The 16,694-nt window shown below is 36.5% G+C and overlaps 1 protein-coding gene across 6 annotated transcripts in view; it reads left to right on the forward strand.

Moving 5' to 3' along the window:
• The window catches only part of GRM8 (glutamate metabotropic receptor 8), a 356,684-nt gene that overhangs the window by 287,410 nt on the left and 52,580 nt on the right, over window positions 1–16,694 (forward strand). For all 6 annotated transcript variants that reach the window (XM_057415733.1, XM_057415734.1, XM_057415737.1 and 3 more), the window contains exon 8: window positions 8,956–9,092. In XM_057415733.1, coding sequence (XP_057271716.1) covers window positions 8,956–9,092 — 137 coding nt within the window. The remainder of the gene's footprint in view (window positions 1–8,955; window positions 9,093–16,694) is intronic.

Consider the following 16,694-nt stretch of genomic DNA (forward strand, 5'->3'; position numbering starts at 1 on the left):
ATTTGATACATTGCTAACTTTCCTCTGTACTTACATGTATCTGATTTGTTTATTGTTTGCTTTAGTGTGCTTATTCACTTTAGTGTGCTTGTTTAACAAACTGTGTATATTATACAGCTAGCGTGTGGTCATTTTGTGGTGTACCCTGCCTGTTAGCAGAACACTACCCCATCAGAACCTCCTTTCTTCACACTCCTTTCCTAGGCCTGGTGGATGTTTCTGCCAATGACGCAGTGCTAATGCCTGCTTTGCTTTAGTACATATGTGTGAAGGAGCTCATCTACATCTCCTACCCTTCTCAGTTAGCCCTGGAGGTGAGAAAGTTATTCACCTAGTATTGCGCCACCTCTGGGAGGAGAGGTGAAGGTAGAGCATAGCTTCACTATGCAGGGAATGAGATCCTCCCAGGATGAGAAACATAAAACTGCCTTCAAAATACTATGTCACCACAGCGGGACTGCTGTCTAGCAATTTTAATTCTTTATCTTGCAAAATATGAAGTTTATTCCATGATGTGGTAGTATTCCAGGCATACTTGTCTGTTAATGGACTCAAGGTGTGTAAGGAGAGGAGCTAGACTTCTGTACTTTTATATTCTGGAGCGAGTATTACTTGTTACAGGATATGAACAAAACTTTTACTAGTATAGGACTTTTGCTGACAGTGGCCAATAACAGATGTTTGGGGACAGAATGTAGGGAACAAAGGCAACGTAGTATTTTTCTCCTTGTATGCTATTTTTGCAATTACTAGCTGAAGGCCCTCACGATCCAAAGTTATGAATAGACCATCACTTTTAATAACCATTGATCGATATACTAATGAATTATGAGGCAAATTGCTTTTTAATATACTTATACTGTTGGCTGTATATTTATAGCAATAAATTTTTAGCAATTTTAGGGTAAGTTTTAAGAGACATCATGTCTCTGTGCTTGCTGTGACAAGAAGTTCTAATACATTCTGGAAAGAAAAATGTACTACTTGTTATTTGTTATTATACCATGTGTTCATGATACCTGACTGATGTTCTCATGCAGGGGTGAAATGAACTGTGCTGAGGACTGAGACATCAAGGAAATTATACCCATGTCTGCAGAATCACAACTAAAATTCTTGTCCATCAGCTTCAATAATATAAAGTTGTACTGAGAGACTTGGAATTGATTTATATCAGTTTATTTTAGACCAAATTCTTTACTTTCTTTAAGAGCCTTTTGGTGAGTAACTCCATCATTTATATCACATATGCCCCAAATCTGTATATAATTAATTTCCTGTAGCACTCTCAGTTTCAATTTGGTTCTGCTTTGTGCATTCATATATGAGCAGCCAGAATCTGCCTCTAGTAAGTAAAATAAATTGCCTAAACATGGGTATTGAATGCCATTTCAGATACCCGGGGGTATCCATCTGGCCTCCAGATGCTGGCTCAGAAAGGCACAGGTTCTCTGTCTTATGCGTATTCTGCATATCTGTGTGGATTTCTCCAGTTTCTTAGGATATCTAAAATGTCAGTAAGTGCCTATGTTTACAGCAACTGGATGAAATACTGTTTTATTGTCCTAATCTTGAACTGAGACATTTAGGGGAAGCATAAAGAAAAGTCTTTTCAGAATTTGCATAGGTGTAAGACAATCATTATTTGTTATTTTAATAACCACATTGTTCATTGTTTGAAAATGTCTGTTGTATGGAGATTGAGCAGATAATGGCTTCATTTATCACAGACTTTACATAATTTGATACAGTGTGTATTCTTCCTCTGTCTACCAGCTTAACATTCATGAACTTTAGTTCTGATTAGTTGCTTATAATTCTCTATTTCATTTTTGGTTTTGTTTTGTTTTTACAATTATTAAATGTTTTAAGAGCTTGTGTCTCTTTTCCCATTGATTTCATTTCAACCTATTTCACTTGTCTCGCTAAAATACTTATCAGTGACAAATTTTTTGTTTAATTTTACAAATGGGAAAATTCTTTGGGAACTTTCCATGCTGAAAGATCAAATTGTTACTTTCTTTCTTTCTACTTTACTGAGAACAATTTAATTCCTGTACATCTCTGTAGCACTTTGTCCTTTTAACAGCTAATTTAAATGAAATGTTAATTAAAGAGTCTGAACCACCACCTCTAACACTTGAAATTAATTGTATAAATTAATGAAATAAGGGTTGATCCTATAAATCTGAGGATTCTTCCAGTAAAGCTAAATTCTAACAGATGGTGCAGATTTTTTTGATACTCAACATTTAACTGTATCATAGTGTACAATAAATTCTTGACTTCCATTCCCTTAAAGATACTCCTGAATCTGTGCTGATTGCATTAGGATTCATAATTGATAAAACAGCTTATGTGGAGCAGCTCAAAGGATGAAGATTTAGCTTAAGTAATCTTCATTTCCGTTTAAAAAAAAAATAAATATCAATCTGCTGAAATAACAGATTTGTATCTGGCTTCAAGCTTTGTAATGAAACCAGCTCCACTAGAGTTGTAATATTCTGAAAAGAGCACTTGTAATACCTATCAGCACAACCACCTTTTTACACTTCTGTCAAGGCACTGAAGTAGCACTGCCTTATAATAAGTGATTTTTTTCATTAAAGATTTTCATATAAGAAAAATCCAAGGCTGTTGATTTAATTTAACAGATCTATTTTTATTTTTTTAATGAGTCTCACCACTATTCTTACTTTAGGTATCATTACAGATTAACCATGTTAATAAGCAGTTGGCTACTACTGTATGTGAACTTGTGGGTTTCCAGTTATTCCAACTTCTTTCCCACTACCAGAGATGTAAACTTCATTGGAAGGCATCCAAGCAAGTGTGCTCCATAACCTCACAGTGAACTAAGATTATGGTTTGCATTAGGAATAGTTTAGATTCATGTGAAATGTAACTTGATAAAGAAGAAACATGCAGGATAAGATAGTTGCTGAGCAGCATCTTAAGAATATCAAGGGACATGTTTAAAGATTTCTTCAGAAGAATGAATTTTCATATTCAGTGCACAAAGGATCTGTCACAAAACAGTTGTTTATCAGAGAGCCCTCCTTGACATGGGTGTAAGGCATTAAAAATTCAAAAGAATCCACTGCATCCTCAATTCTAAATTAAAAACCTTATGCATTTTACTATATTTTTCTTCTCTGAATAACATGTCTGGCTAGTTTAAGCTTCATTTTGCAAGGCTCATAAACAGCTGAGGTCACAGACACATTGCTACAGTAATGTTTAGCTAATGAGCTAGTTTAACACCCAGTGTTGTTTAATGCTGCTGGCTGTAAACTGGGAAGGAGGAGGGATAATTTCTTTTGGTACCATATTATTACTTTATATCTACAATAAGTAAATGGACCTTAGGCTTAATAAAATGTAACCTTCTTTTATGCTGTGGATATGGATTGTCTTCAAACGAATGGTAACAAAACTACAATGCATCTTTCTGTAAGGTTTATGGGAATTATTTATTCGGTCTGTTTTTGGAGTGATTTTGAAGCAAGATCTATTTATCAGCCATTCAGTGTTTAAAAAAGTCTAAAGGATTTGGTGTGCAATACAGCAAAGTCTCTGACGCTTTTATATGGCCACATAGTCTTTACAATACATGTGGCTGTTAAAAGAATGTCGAGTAGCAGGCAAATGCTCATGTTTATGGCTTGAAAAATCCAGGGCACCAGTTCAGGTCCACAACAAAATATTTCTTTGTATTTTGAATCAAATTATTGGAAGTAGCCACAGTTCTGCTGTTTGGACAGTGTTATTGATTCATGCTGTGATTGCTACAAAGGATGGTTGGAGGTCTACTTACATGTCTCTTTCACTGTATCTTATCCCATTTGTCCCTTTTGGTTAAGTAGTTTTTGTATAGAAAAATGAATACTTTTACCCTAAACTGCTGATCTTTCCTTTGCTGATGTTTTCTTTACAGACTGAAGACTTTAAATGAGCTGCATTTTCCTTTTTTGTTTGACCTTTTAACTGTAAGAGAGTGTGATTTCAAAACAAGTTTATAAACATTCTGAACAATGCTTCACTGTAAAATTTGAAATTTTCTTTCCACTTATCAGTCTATGGTTATACATAAGAAGAAAATAAAGAAAGAAGGCATTCGAAAAGTATTCTGGAGTTACTCAGCAATGACAGACTTCAGAAACAGATCTCAAAATAAGTTAGGAACTAAGTTTATATATTAAAAAAAAAAATAAATGAATGGGCTTTGCACAAAAGAAGTATGAATATGGAGGCTCACACATGACTTTTCAGTAGTTAGCCAAGCTTATTATATATTCTTGAAATTCTACCGTGTAATTCTGTTAGACATACAAACTATGTAAAAATTTTCGTTCAGATGGTGACAGATTGAATGCAATTACCTGATTCAGTCATGGTTTAAAGTTACTCATGGCAACGTAACCGTACAGAAAATGCAATGTAAAAAGGCCCAAAGGTACAGGTCCCTCACTGCTCTTTAACTATCTTGTTAAATGACTGTTGATAAATTATGAAAACAAAAAAGGTTTATTAAAGTAGTGAAAATATTTAAAAAAAAACCCATGGGCTGCTTTGTATTGTCTGAGGTGGTCTACACTACCATTACAGGCACATTTTTCCTAAGCAAAAGTAACATTTTCCTATGATTGTATCCAATAAATATGGTTCCTGGATGGGGATATCCAAGATCGTTCTCTAAGCTAAATACACTATCCAAAACCTACTCATCTAAGCTGGAATCCATATAACCTGGGCTCGCTATGTCATGTCAGTATTGTATTCTGTATTTCTGTATTCTGTATTCTGTATTTCTTTCTGTAGTCTGTTGCATTTCAATTTAGCAGCCAGACCTCAATGACCATTAAGTGGAGCAATTAAGCACTCAATGTCTTAAACTAGAACTAAGATGCAATTCCTTGTAATGGTAACAATACAGTATAAGCATATGTGGCATTACAGTACCAGGTATAAAAAATACTCAATTCTGCATATCTAGTTGTCAAAAAAAAGGCAGTTGAAAAACTCAATGGCATTTGTCGCAGCTTTATACACTAAATCTAGACATTTCCCTCAGTTCAAGAAGGACAGAGAGCTGCTGGAGAGAGTCCAGCGCAGGGCAACTAAGATGATTAAGGGAGTGGAGCATCTCCCTTATGAGGAAAGACTGAGGGATCTGGGTCTCTATAGTTTGGAGAAGAGGAGACTGAGGGGTGACCTTATAAGTGTCTATAAATATATAAAGGGGGAGTGTCACGAGGATGGAGCCAGGCTCTACTCAGTGGCAAACAATGATAGAACAAGGGGTAATGGGTACAAACTGGAACACAAGAGGTTCCACTTAAACTTGAGAAGAAACTTCTTCTCAGTGAGGGTGACGGAACACTGGAACAGGCTGCCCAGGGAGGTTGTGGAGTCTCCTTCCCTGGAGACATTCAAAACCCGCCTGGACGCATTCCTGTGTAACATTATCTAGGTGTTCCTGCTCCGGCAGGGGGATTGGACTAGATGATCTTTCGAGGTCCCTTCCAATCTCTAGCATACTGTGATACTGTGATTCCCCCACCTGTGGTATTAGTTATGGTCAGCTACAAGGTTTGTCCACATGGTTTGATTATCTGATCTCTACACAGTGTTAATCAGTTTTTTCACAGACGTATTCATTTTAATCTGATGGACTATCCAACAAAGTACAATTTCTCAGAAAACTTTTTCATTTTGTGGACTATCCATTTTCAGATGAACTGTTCATCTGGATCATCCATGAGGTTATACTTTTCTTCAGATGACATTAAGATTTTTTTCTTTAAGACCATTAATTAACCATTAGTCATTTGTTTATAACCCTGAGGCCCCTAGTTTCATTCTTTCAAGCCTTCTTCTACAATCTTGCATTCATAGTTTTGGGAACCTTTGGTAAAATCCCCAGATTTTTTTTTTTTTCCAGATGCTTTTATGTTTTGCTTTCCTGGTTATGTAGCTAATGGTTTATTAACACAATATAGCCATCCATGTCTCCTTGTTTTAGGTCCATGTAATGTTTCTTTCCACAGAGGAACAAGAAACTGAAAAACAGATATCTAGGTCATTATATTTAAGATATAGACAGGAAAATAATTGTCTAGTACCACTTGCTAACAGTACCTACTAGTTATGGCAGCATTGCTAGAACAATTTTAGAACATTGCTAGCATTGAATATGTTCTAGCATTGCTAGAACAATTGCTAGAACAAATTTACAGAAGGCACTGTGACTGTTACTATGCTTTCTAAAATCTGCTATTCAAGTGTTTGGGGGTCTGAATTTTCTGTGACTTATTTCAGCTTTTAACAAGCTTAATTTTATATATGAGAAAGATCTTGTTGGACTCAGCTGGAGTGGCAGCTGAATTCAGCAGAATGCTGTGTCCCTGTTGACTGAGGTGCGCAGCATATTGTGTGATAGCTGAGCACACCGCTACATCAAAGAGAAAGATGGTCCTGGCTGGCACTATAGTCTGTCTGTTTGTACATGTGTCTTGGTTTAACCCCAGCTGGAAACTGAGACCCACAAAGCCAATCGCTCACTGTCCGCTGGTGGGATGTGGGAGAGAATTGTAGAGTAAAAGTGAGAAACACCTGGGCTGAGACAAAGACACTTTAATAGGCAAAGCAAAAACCACGTGTACAAGCAAATCAAGACAAGGAATTCATTCACCATTTCTCATTGTCATGCAGGTGTTAGCCACCTCCAGGACAGCAGGGCTTCATAATGGTTACTTGGGAAGACAAATGCCATCACTCCCAGCATCCCCACTTCCTTTTTCTTCCCCCAGCTTTACATGTTAAGCATGACACCAAATGGTGTGGAACATCTCTTGGATCAGTTTGTGTAAGATGTTCCGCCTGTGTGCCGTCCTGATTCCTTGTGTACCCCCAGATTGCTCGCTGGTGGGGTGGTGTGAGGAGCAGAAAAGGCCTTGTCTTGGTGTAAGCACTGCTCAACAGCAATGAAAACATCCCTGTGGTATCAACACTGTTTCCAAAATAAATCCAAAACATGGCCCATGCCAGCTACTATGAAGAAAGTTAACTCTGCCTCATCCATAAAAAAGCACAAGATGATTTCTAAAACCAGAAATAGATTATAAGATCACACTGTTATTGCTGAGCATAAGAAAGCCTGAAGTTCCATTGGTTTTAAGGGATAAAAAGGACACTTTGTATTTGTTGGTAAAAGATATCTATTCTTTCCATGAGCTCTTCAAGTGCTGCTGAGTGGAAGGATGAAGTACGTTATTACCTTGAGAGCAATATTTTGAAGGTCACCTGCCTACCTGCATACCAACATCAGTTTGGGATTTGTTTATTGTGCAAAAGAACTTCATTGGATCAAACTGCTATTTGAGCAGAGAAGAATAATTTCATTGCTTGGTAGATTGTAGACTGGCATTTTTCTTGCCCTTCATCCTGGCAAACTAATTGGGAGCAACGCACAAACAGCTTTCAAAAATTTTGTGTTGAGTCTGGTATGTTCATGGGGTCTTAAGGTTTTATCACACATCATTTTTTATACTTTTACATGGTTGCTCACATTTAATTTTTGCAGCCAGTCTTTTGCTGGCAGAACTGTGAAATTGGCACAGTAATTAATGTGCCACTTGTCACTCTCAAAGCGCTGTTTATTTCACTCAATATCTGTTTGATATGAAAGCTGATATAAAAAAAAAGAGAACAAAATACTTTACAGAAGATGAACAGACATACAAGAAGGGTTCCCACTTCTACTGGCTCACTTCTTCTTGATGTGTACCCAGAATTTTAAGCTTTTTTTTTTTTTTTTTTTTGCATTCTCTGGAAACCACTCACAGTGGACTTAGTGCTTCTGGGTGATACATTATCAAGTCGTACTGCAGGAATTTACTATAAACAGGATATTCTTCTTTTCTTGGTTATTCATATGTAATACCATGAAAACATTAGGGGGTGGGTTTTGTAACGGTTTAGTTTTTTCCCTGGTAAAGATATATTTCATTCTCCAGTCACTTAAATAGAACTTTAACATACTTGAATTTGTCTTCAATGAGCCTCAACTATAAAAATTATTCACTTATGCATATGAATTTTCTGGCTGAATGAAAAAGACATTCTTTGTGTAGTTTTTGAAAAGTCTCTGTGGGAGTGCACATCCTTGATGTTACCCTGAGAGAATTCATCAGAATGTGTTCTAATTTGGCTGGCCTGGTTGCCAGGTAGACATGTAGTTTTCAATCTGAATATTTTGTTGATCGAAGTAAGAACAACATGTCAATTTATAACTTTTGACAGTTTCAGCAATGGCCCTCTCTGTCAGACAGTGTCATGTGTAGAGGAGAGAGTAACAAGCACAGCCGCTATCCTTAATTTATTTTGATAAAACACTGTTACACAGGTGGTCAGTGCTAGAGATTGATCACATTAACTGTGATGAGACTTGGACATTTGCATCCTAAGGTCTTCTATGAGTGTTGGCTCCTAAGTTGATAGTATTAATTTTATTTTTATACTTAAGAGGGAAATTCTTTATTGAGGTCATTACAAGATTACTATTTTGTGCCTACTGCACTGTATTCATATTCTAAAGTGAAACTGTGCCTTTCTGCAAGTCAAAAGAAGTTTTTCCACTTATGTTCTATCACATAATTTCCTAGTGTTCTGTAATGCACACACAAAAAAAAAAACAAACAAGCAAAAAGATTACAAAAGAATGTTTTGTAAAATTGTTTTAATTAACTCATAGGTAAGGTAGATTTTGTAATGATAATCATAACACACATTTTCTCTTTGTGAGGCTTTTTTTATTTATTACCATGTTAGCCTTACATTATGAAAAGAATCCCTGATGAGTCCCTAATAGTTGGTTTTTTTTTTCCTGCAAAATGTATTTTCTGGAAAATGGCTGTAAAGGTTTTTATCCTAATTGCCTTTTAATTTTTTCAGGGAGTGCTGGAACACCTGTTGTCTTCAATGAAAATGGAGATGCTCCTGGACGCTATGATATTTTTCAGTATCAAATCACCAACAAAAGTACAGAATACAAAGTAATTGGTCAATGGACTAACCAACTTCATCTCAATGTAAGTACACCATTCCCCAGATCACTCTCCTGGGTAACCTGGATGCTCATGGCTTGGATGGCTGTAGTCTTCGTTGGATAAAAAACTGCATAGCCAGGCCCAAAGAACGGTGGTGAATGGAGTTAAATCCAGTTGGCTGCTGGTCACAAGTGGTGTTCCCCAGGGCTCAGTACTGGGGCCAGTTCTGTTTAATATCTTTATCAGTTATCTGGATGAGGGATCGAGTGCGCCCTCACTAAGTTTGCAGATGACACCAAGTTGGGCAGGAGTGTTGATCTGCTGGAGGGGAGGAAGGCTCTGCAGAGGGATCTGGACCAGTGGAATCAATGGGCTGTGTCCAATGGTATGAGGTTCAATAGGGCTCAGTGCTGGGTCCTGCACTTGGGTCACAACAACCCCATGGGACATTACAGGCTTGGGGAAGAGTGGCTGGAAAGCTGCTCAGTAGAAAAGGACCTGGGGCTGCTGACTGATGGCCAGTTCAATATGAGCCAGCTTGTGACCAAGTTGCCAAGAAGGCCAATGGCATCCTGGCCTGTATCAGAGGTAGTGTGGCCAGCAGGACTAGGGAAGTGATTGTTCCTCTGTATTCAGCTCTGGTGAGCCTGCACCTCAAATAGTGTGTTCAGTTTTGGGCCCTTCTGTATAAGGAAGTCTTTGAGGTGCTGACGCATGTCCAAAGAAGGGCAGTGAAGCTGGTAAAGGGCCTAGAGCACAAGTCCTGTGAGGGAGGAGCGGCTGAGGGAACAGGAATTGTTTACTCTAGAGGAAAGAAGGCTCAGGGGAGACCTTACCACCCTTCACAACTACCTAAAAGGAGGTTGCAGCCAGGTGGGGGTCAGTCTCTTCTTCCACATTACACAAGGAAATGGCCTTAGGTTGCTTCAGGGGAGGTTAGGTTGGATATTAGATAACAGTTCTTCACTAAGAGGGTTGTCAAGCTTTGAAACAGGCTGCCCAGGGAAGTGGTTATTTCACAGCTCTTGGAGGTATTTAAAAGATGTGTAGATGTGGCTCTTAGGGACATGGTTTAGTGGTGAGCTTGGCAGTGCTGGGTTAACAGTTGGACTTCATGATCTTAAAGTCTTTCCCAACCTAAATGATTCTATGATTCTACAGGTTTGATTATGATGCTGACATTGGAGAATACTCATTGGAGTACTACAGTATTTCAAAAACCTTAAAATTGTTGATGATTTATTCTTTGTCAGCTGACAAAATAAAACCCTTTCATTCTCTTCTTGTGAAGATGGTAAAAGATAGCATAATAATCTGAACCAAATTCTATTTCAAAGTAGGTTGGGTTGTGTATTTGGCTGCTACTTTAAATGATATTTTAGAATCATTATATATTTGATATTTCTCAGGCTGATTATTAAGTTAGGCAGTGAAATAGCAACTCATCCCTTAAAAGAAGGTGTCAGACAAAATGATAGGTACATATATATTTCCCAGGTATTTCAAATAATAGAAAGGCATGGAAATGAATTTAGTAAAAGAGAAGTTTGAACTCTCTAACCACTCCAATTTAGTTGAAACACTGGGATGATGAACTACTGCAATAAAGATTATAAATACAAAGGGAGAATTTGGAGTTTTTAAATACAGTGAACTAGGGTTAGTAGAGTCATTTATTACTTAATAGCAAAAGCAGCAAAGGACACAGCAACTTACCCATCCTTAGGAGGTGTTTCTGATTGCTGCCTTAATATGTTCTGCAAGTTTTGTGGTAGTTTAACCCCACCTGTGCATGGAATTATATTTCCTTTGAAAATCTCCATCCCAGTAAGATTCAGAGAATATAATATGCAATATTTGTATGACAGCTAAACATCAAACTGCACCTGTACTTGAGAAGTTGTGGTCCAAGGCACTTCTTTCTGTCAGAAGATGGCTTCATATGAGGACAGTTGCGGTCATGAGAAAAGCAAAATAAAGTTAATCTGCTTCCTTGTTAGCTGTGCAATATTTACAGGGTTTACTTGACACATGTTAGCTATATGTGTAGCACTGCAAATGTGGAATATCAAGTGCTGTTTTGATAAGGGCTGATGAGAAGGGCAGCAGTAAGGGCAACGGTGTGAAAGGATGGCTAGATTCACCAAAGGGGGGTTATGTAGTGACTTTAATGAAATCACAAAAAGCAGGTTTCGAACATCTCTGATTTTCCACGTGAGGGGTTCCTGAAGAAGAGTAGCTAAGAGAGTGTAGTAAATATTTACAAATTATTCCCCTGTTGAGACTACTTTGCAATAATTATCTAAGTGCTACCCACAGTAACAGATATGATAGCTTCCCTCTCTCAGCCACAGCTGTTAAACCACTTTACCATATCTACCATTTAATATCTATAACTACTTGGCAAGGACTCATTTATTTAAGTCTTCTGCCCCAATAGAAAAAAACCCTACCACCAAACAGAAACTGTGTGTAGCAGAATGTATGGCAGTGTTATCTCCCTCCACTAACCTGATGTCTGCTGAAAGTTAAAAAAAAAATGGTTAAACAGATTTAAAAATTAATAGTAAATACTAATTTCTGGAAAACATTAGAGTTAAACCCTTATTACTATTATAGCATATACTCCAGATCTTCATAATTGCTACTGTTTCCTGAAATGTAGTGTTTATTAAGTGAGCTGAAAAATTGATACACACATTTTTCATAAATATTAATACTAACATAGCAGTTATATAGTAGTAGCTAAAAGCTACCTTACAATTTGTTTCAACTTTAATTCCACTCCAATCTGCCTTTTTTTATTCCTTTCCCCCCACGCCCCCCGGGTTCTGCTAGAATTTTCATTAAGCCTGAAGCTTCTCAGTCCCATTATTTCTACCTGATGTATATGTACTCCAGGGAGTTCTCTGAAATATGATTAGATTGGTTGTTACTCAGACTACTGAAACCCCACCATGCTAACCGCATTGACCACCAAGCTAACAGGGAAGGATTTATCTAAGGACACCTCTTGTTAATGGACATGCTAGGATGTTCCTTGCCTCTTGTTTTTTTCACTTCCATGAGATCATGTGCTGGATACAACTGCTTGTCCAGTTTGCAGGCGAGCTCTGAGTAGTGTGTGGACTCGTGGAGGTGTGAATGGGCTGGCACACTGCTCTGCAGTTAGTGTTTCTGCTCCCAGCCTTGTGCCATGGCCCCACTCTCATCCCATCATCCCCTGTTCAGACCAGGGTGCAATCAGGCACTCAGGACTTGGTTCTCCCATGCACGGTACAAACAGATTCATTCAGCAAGATGTTTCCCTCCTTACCTTTCACTCCTGTTTCTTGACTGATTCATATTTATCTAAAGCCTGAAAGATTTCTAAGGAATGACTGGGCTTTATTTCTTGACGTTTGTTAGGGTTTGAGATGCTGGGTGCTAGTCTCCATTGGTGTCTGCAAGAGCTGGTATGTTAACAAAAAGAAAGAAGTAATAATATGTCTGGCTAGTTTAATTGTTTTCCATCTGTTTCTGTATTCCCTAAACTTACTTAGAACATGTCAATGATAGTTATGCCACATGATCATCTGCTGTGGCAAAACTGTTGCCTCCTCTCACTAGACAAATTGTACTAAACCCAAGTAATCTTTGTTAATGACTATCAATATTCCAAATCATCATATTGCAAATTAAGTGGTGCCAGTGATTACCAATGAATCAGAGGGAACACAGTGAATGTTGTCATTTGTTTCAGTGAAAATGTCTATATTTATTGAAGGCAAAGCAGTATTAAGATGGCAGAGCAATTTTTACCCTGCTGCTGTATAAAGGAGATGCTTTTACAATATACTTTCCTACCATATCCTTCTTTGTCTTAGCAGTTTCCTCATAGTGAAGACATATGTAACTAATTTTCAATGAATCTCTGTCAAACAGATATCCTTCATAGATACTTCTAATCCTGTTTTTACAGATATTTCTTTCTCAAATTATACAGTAACATGTTATATTTATGATGTATTTATTATTGTGTTCACCTATATAGCTGGTATTGTAATTCAGAAAATTTATAGCTTTTATTCATCTATTTATTTTCTATGACAAAAACAAACAATGAAAGTACCAGGTTTTTAGTACAGTTCAACTTTTGGAACAATTAATATAACTAAGATTAGAAATTTTTTTTTTTGTCTAAATAACTGAATCAAAAGGCTTCCTTTTTTCTTTCTGATTTTTTCCCCTTCATTTGTGTTATCCTTTTACTTTAATATTTTTCTCTTTAGGGTTTGGCTGTGGGTCTATTGTGTGGGCTATGGCTCCTGGCCTGGTAGCCAGCCCTGGTCCTGTCTCTGAGCCTGGCCCTCAGGATTCAGGATTCTTCAGTTTTTACTGACTCTGAAGAGTCAAGCTTCAGCCTTGTTCCTTTCCTGGTACAGTTCTGGCTTTTCCTTTCGCAAAAAAAATGCTGACTCTGGCTAGATAAAGATGCTGGATCATGCTCCCTAAGGGGCTCTTTGTCAGCAGTTTTTACCAGCTATAGAAACCCTTCTAGCTGTGACGCTGATTCCTCCCTGTAGTTCTCAGGAGCATTAATACTCTCCCTTAGGCAGACTGACATTTCAGATTTCATCTGAAGCAGCAATAGCTATGAAATATGAGAACTTAATAATTATTAATCATTACTATTCTTGTAATTCTTATAAACAAATGCATGTGTGACAATGCTGAGACACACAGTATGGAAGTTAAATTAAAAACGAATCTAAATTTTTGTTCTTGGTGTTGAATAAGGTATACCAGTTGCTGAGAGAGTCTTCTGAAAGAAGCTCCGAAAGCAGAAATTTAGAAACATTCAACTATAATCTCAAAGAACCTGTTTGCCTTTTATACAATTATCACTGATTCTGGCAATGTAAATTTATAATCCTTCAAGTTCTTTTACTGTCTAAGGTTGCTGACTTTAAATGACCTTAATATACAAGAAATAACAAGATACTAAAAATTTTTAGTATCACTTTGAAGGAAAAAATGTCTTAGAACTTTTGGTCATTGACCACAAATTAACTGTCAGGGTCTTCTGTTTGCTTTTCCCATTTTCTTTTCTCCATCAGTAGAAGAAGATAACTTATTTTTCAGGAAAATCTGATAGCTAAAGTCCTTTCTTAAGAAAAAATAATAAATAAATCTGGTTTTCATAATGGATAAAAGTCAAGTAAAAGGTTGCTGTTCCTGGAAAAGTTATGTTTTATTCATATTGCATACCAGGCCACATGTAAAAGTTCCCAACAAATGTGTGGGTTTAGCAAATTTGAGCTCTCAACCATATAATCTCTGTAAGAGGAAAGCTGTTGAAAACAAGCTTGCTTTTTCTGGCACTGATGATTTGAAATCAACTTCTTTTTATGATTAATAATGAATTCCCTCTTAAAAACTGTGTTCTGTATTGCAAATGTTGGAATAAGGACTAGGTTGAGATGTTGACTGATGTTTTTTGTCAATCTCAGTAAATGGAAATAATCCCAGTCCTAAAGTTTTAATAAGGTTCTCAGTTTCCTTTTCTTAGGAACACATTCAGTTTGTTCTGGTTCATTTCTGACAGACTTTTTTCTCCTCCTTAAAAATGTTCTGTTTTGAAACCTAAATGCCAGTTGGTAAACAAAAAGTTGAAATATTTAAAAATATTAAAATCTAATATTTTGACTTTAAAAAAAAATCTTTTTTAATATTATTTAAAACATTCTCTGATTTCATTTCAAGCTTATACATTGTTTTGGTCTACCAAAATCTGTGTTTGAAAAACCTGATCTGAAAAAATATGTAGATCCAAAACCATATTCTTCCAGGTAAGTAATTTTGATTCATGGGACTTCAGGCAAACACAATTATTGGTGCTTTCAGAATTATGTATTTGGCTGATGCAGTTAAAAAGCTTGAGTGAATATCCATTTTTGTGATATAATTCCTTAAAGAAAAGAATACCAACATATCAAAACACTGCAAATTTCAAGTGAAAACAGTGACATTTTTAAGACAGAATTCATTTGTGGTTTTTTTTTGTTGGGTTTTTGTTTGCTTTTTTTTTTTTTTTGGGGGGGGGAATCATCAGAACATCAGAGTTCTGTTGAAAGGCAAGGGAAGATTTACAGTGACAGATTTTTAACATTATCTTAGAAATAATAGGACGTATAAGCTTTTAGATTTATGGATTGTATGCACTAAGAATATGAATCACTCAGGGGCATCCATTTTTCTGTAATGGTCTTGATTTATGAGTAAGAAAACTATAAATTAAAATTACACTGATGTGAGAACCATCAGACAGACAGCCATAATCATCATCAGCCTTAAGCACAGTGTCTGGTGAACTGGTAAAAATTGGGAACCCCACATTGACAATGATCTTCCCTTCAGGCAGCCATTTCACAAAAAGGTTTGAATCAGTATATGATTTTTCTTCTTCTCTAGGACTCTTGTATATTATCAAGGAAAATCCTGAAGGAAACTATGAAGGAAACTAACATTAGTCAATTCTTTTTGGAAGTAACAAATTCAAAATGATTTAGTTCCCTTTCTTGTGACCTGGCAAAATAAAATAATTCAAGAAGCTTCTGATGTTTTCTCTGACTGCAGCAAATAAGTTTCAAGCTTTGCTGTAGGCCACTATGTTTCATTAAAGAAGCCAGAGAGCCTTTTTTTTTCCTGTGGTAACTATTATATAATTGATAGATGTTTTTAAATTGCTGAATCCAAGATCTGTGTTTAACAAAAGAACACACTACAGTGAAATACACAACAGGAGCACTTAGGGTTGTATATGATTCTATATATAAACAAAATATGGCAATCATACTACCTGCAGGGTGTGCTTCTGCCCATGTGTAACAGGGCAATAGAATTCAAACTTACATTCCATCCCTGTTATATGACTGAAAATTGTTGATGCTGGGTTAAAAACAAAACTCAATGAGACAAGCAAAAGTGTTTTAGGCTGTTCTATTCTTCTACTAAAGTTATACTGCTGTTTTATTCTACACAGGGCTGAACATAGAAAGAGACTGTTACATCTTTTAGAAGTCTACTCAGATTTTACAAAGCTAGTCCTGATTTCAGTGCTGGTCAATAAGTGTGACTCAGGATTTATTCTTTTTTATTGTCAGAGTCTGAGGTCAATATGAGAGTTGTAGTCACTAAAGACCAATGCCAGATAAAAAACTCAACAGTAAGTTACAGTGGATAGCAACTGTATACAAGCTAAATAATATGTGAAATGTGGAATAAAGTTGCGATTTTAGGATTTTTAATGGTTATGGATTGTGTTACTCATTTAAAAAAAAAATATTTTGGGATGGGGGAAATAAGATGAATATAGATGTTGAAAAAAAACATTAAATGATTTTGAGATATGCCTGTAGTAGAACAGATGATATTTCAGACATGACTGAAAAGTCAAAACAGAATTTGGATTCAAGAGCCAAAGACGTTAGAAGAACCCATGAAGAATGACAACTTTTCTTGCTTCTGAAGCTTTTTACTTTGTTGGTCCTAATAGCAATTTTTTTCTCAATGAAACAGACATCTTCAATCTCTAGAGAAAAAAAGAAAATGAAAGAAAAAGAGAGATTCTAAGAAAATATCTTGAATTTGATAACCATTTGT

The sequence above is a fragment of the Pezoporus wallicus genome, unplaced genomic scaffold (genome assembly GCF_028554395.1).
Source record: "Pezoporus wallicus isolate ANWC-B61680 ecotype Strahan unplaced genomic scaffold, APGP_CSIRO_Pwel_v1 contig_6966, whole genome shotgun sequence".
Lineage (NCBI taxonomy): Eukaryota > Metazoa > Chordata > Aves > Psittaciformes > Psittacidae > Pezoporus > Pezoporus wallicus.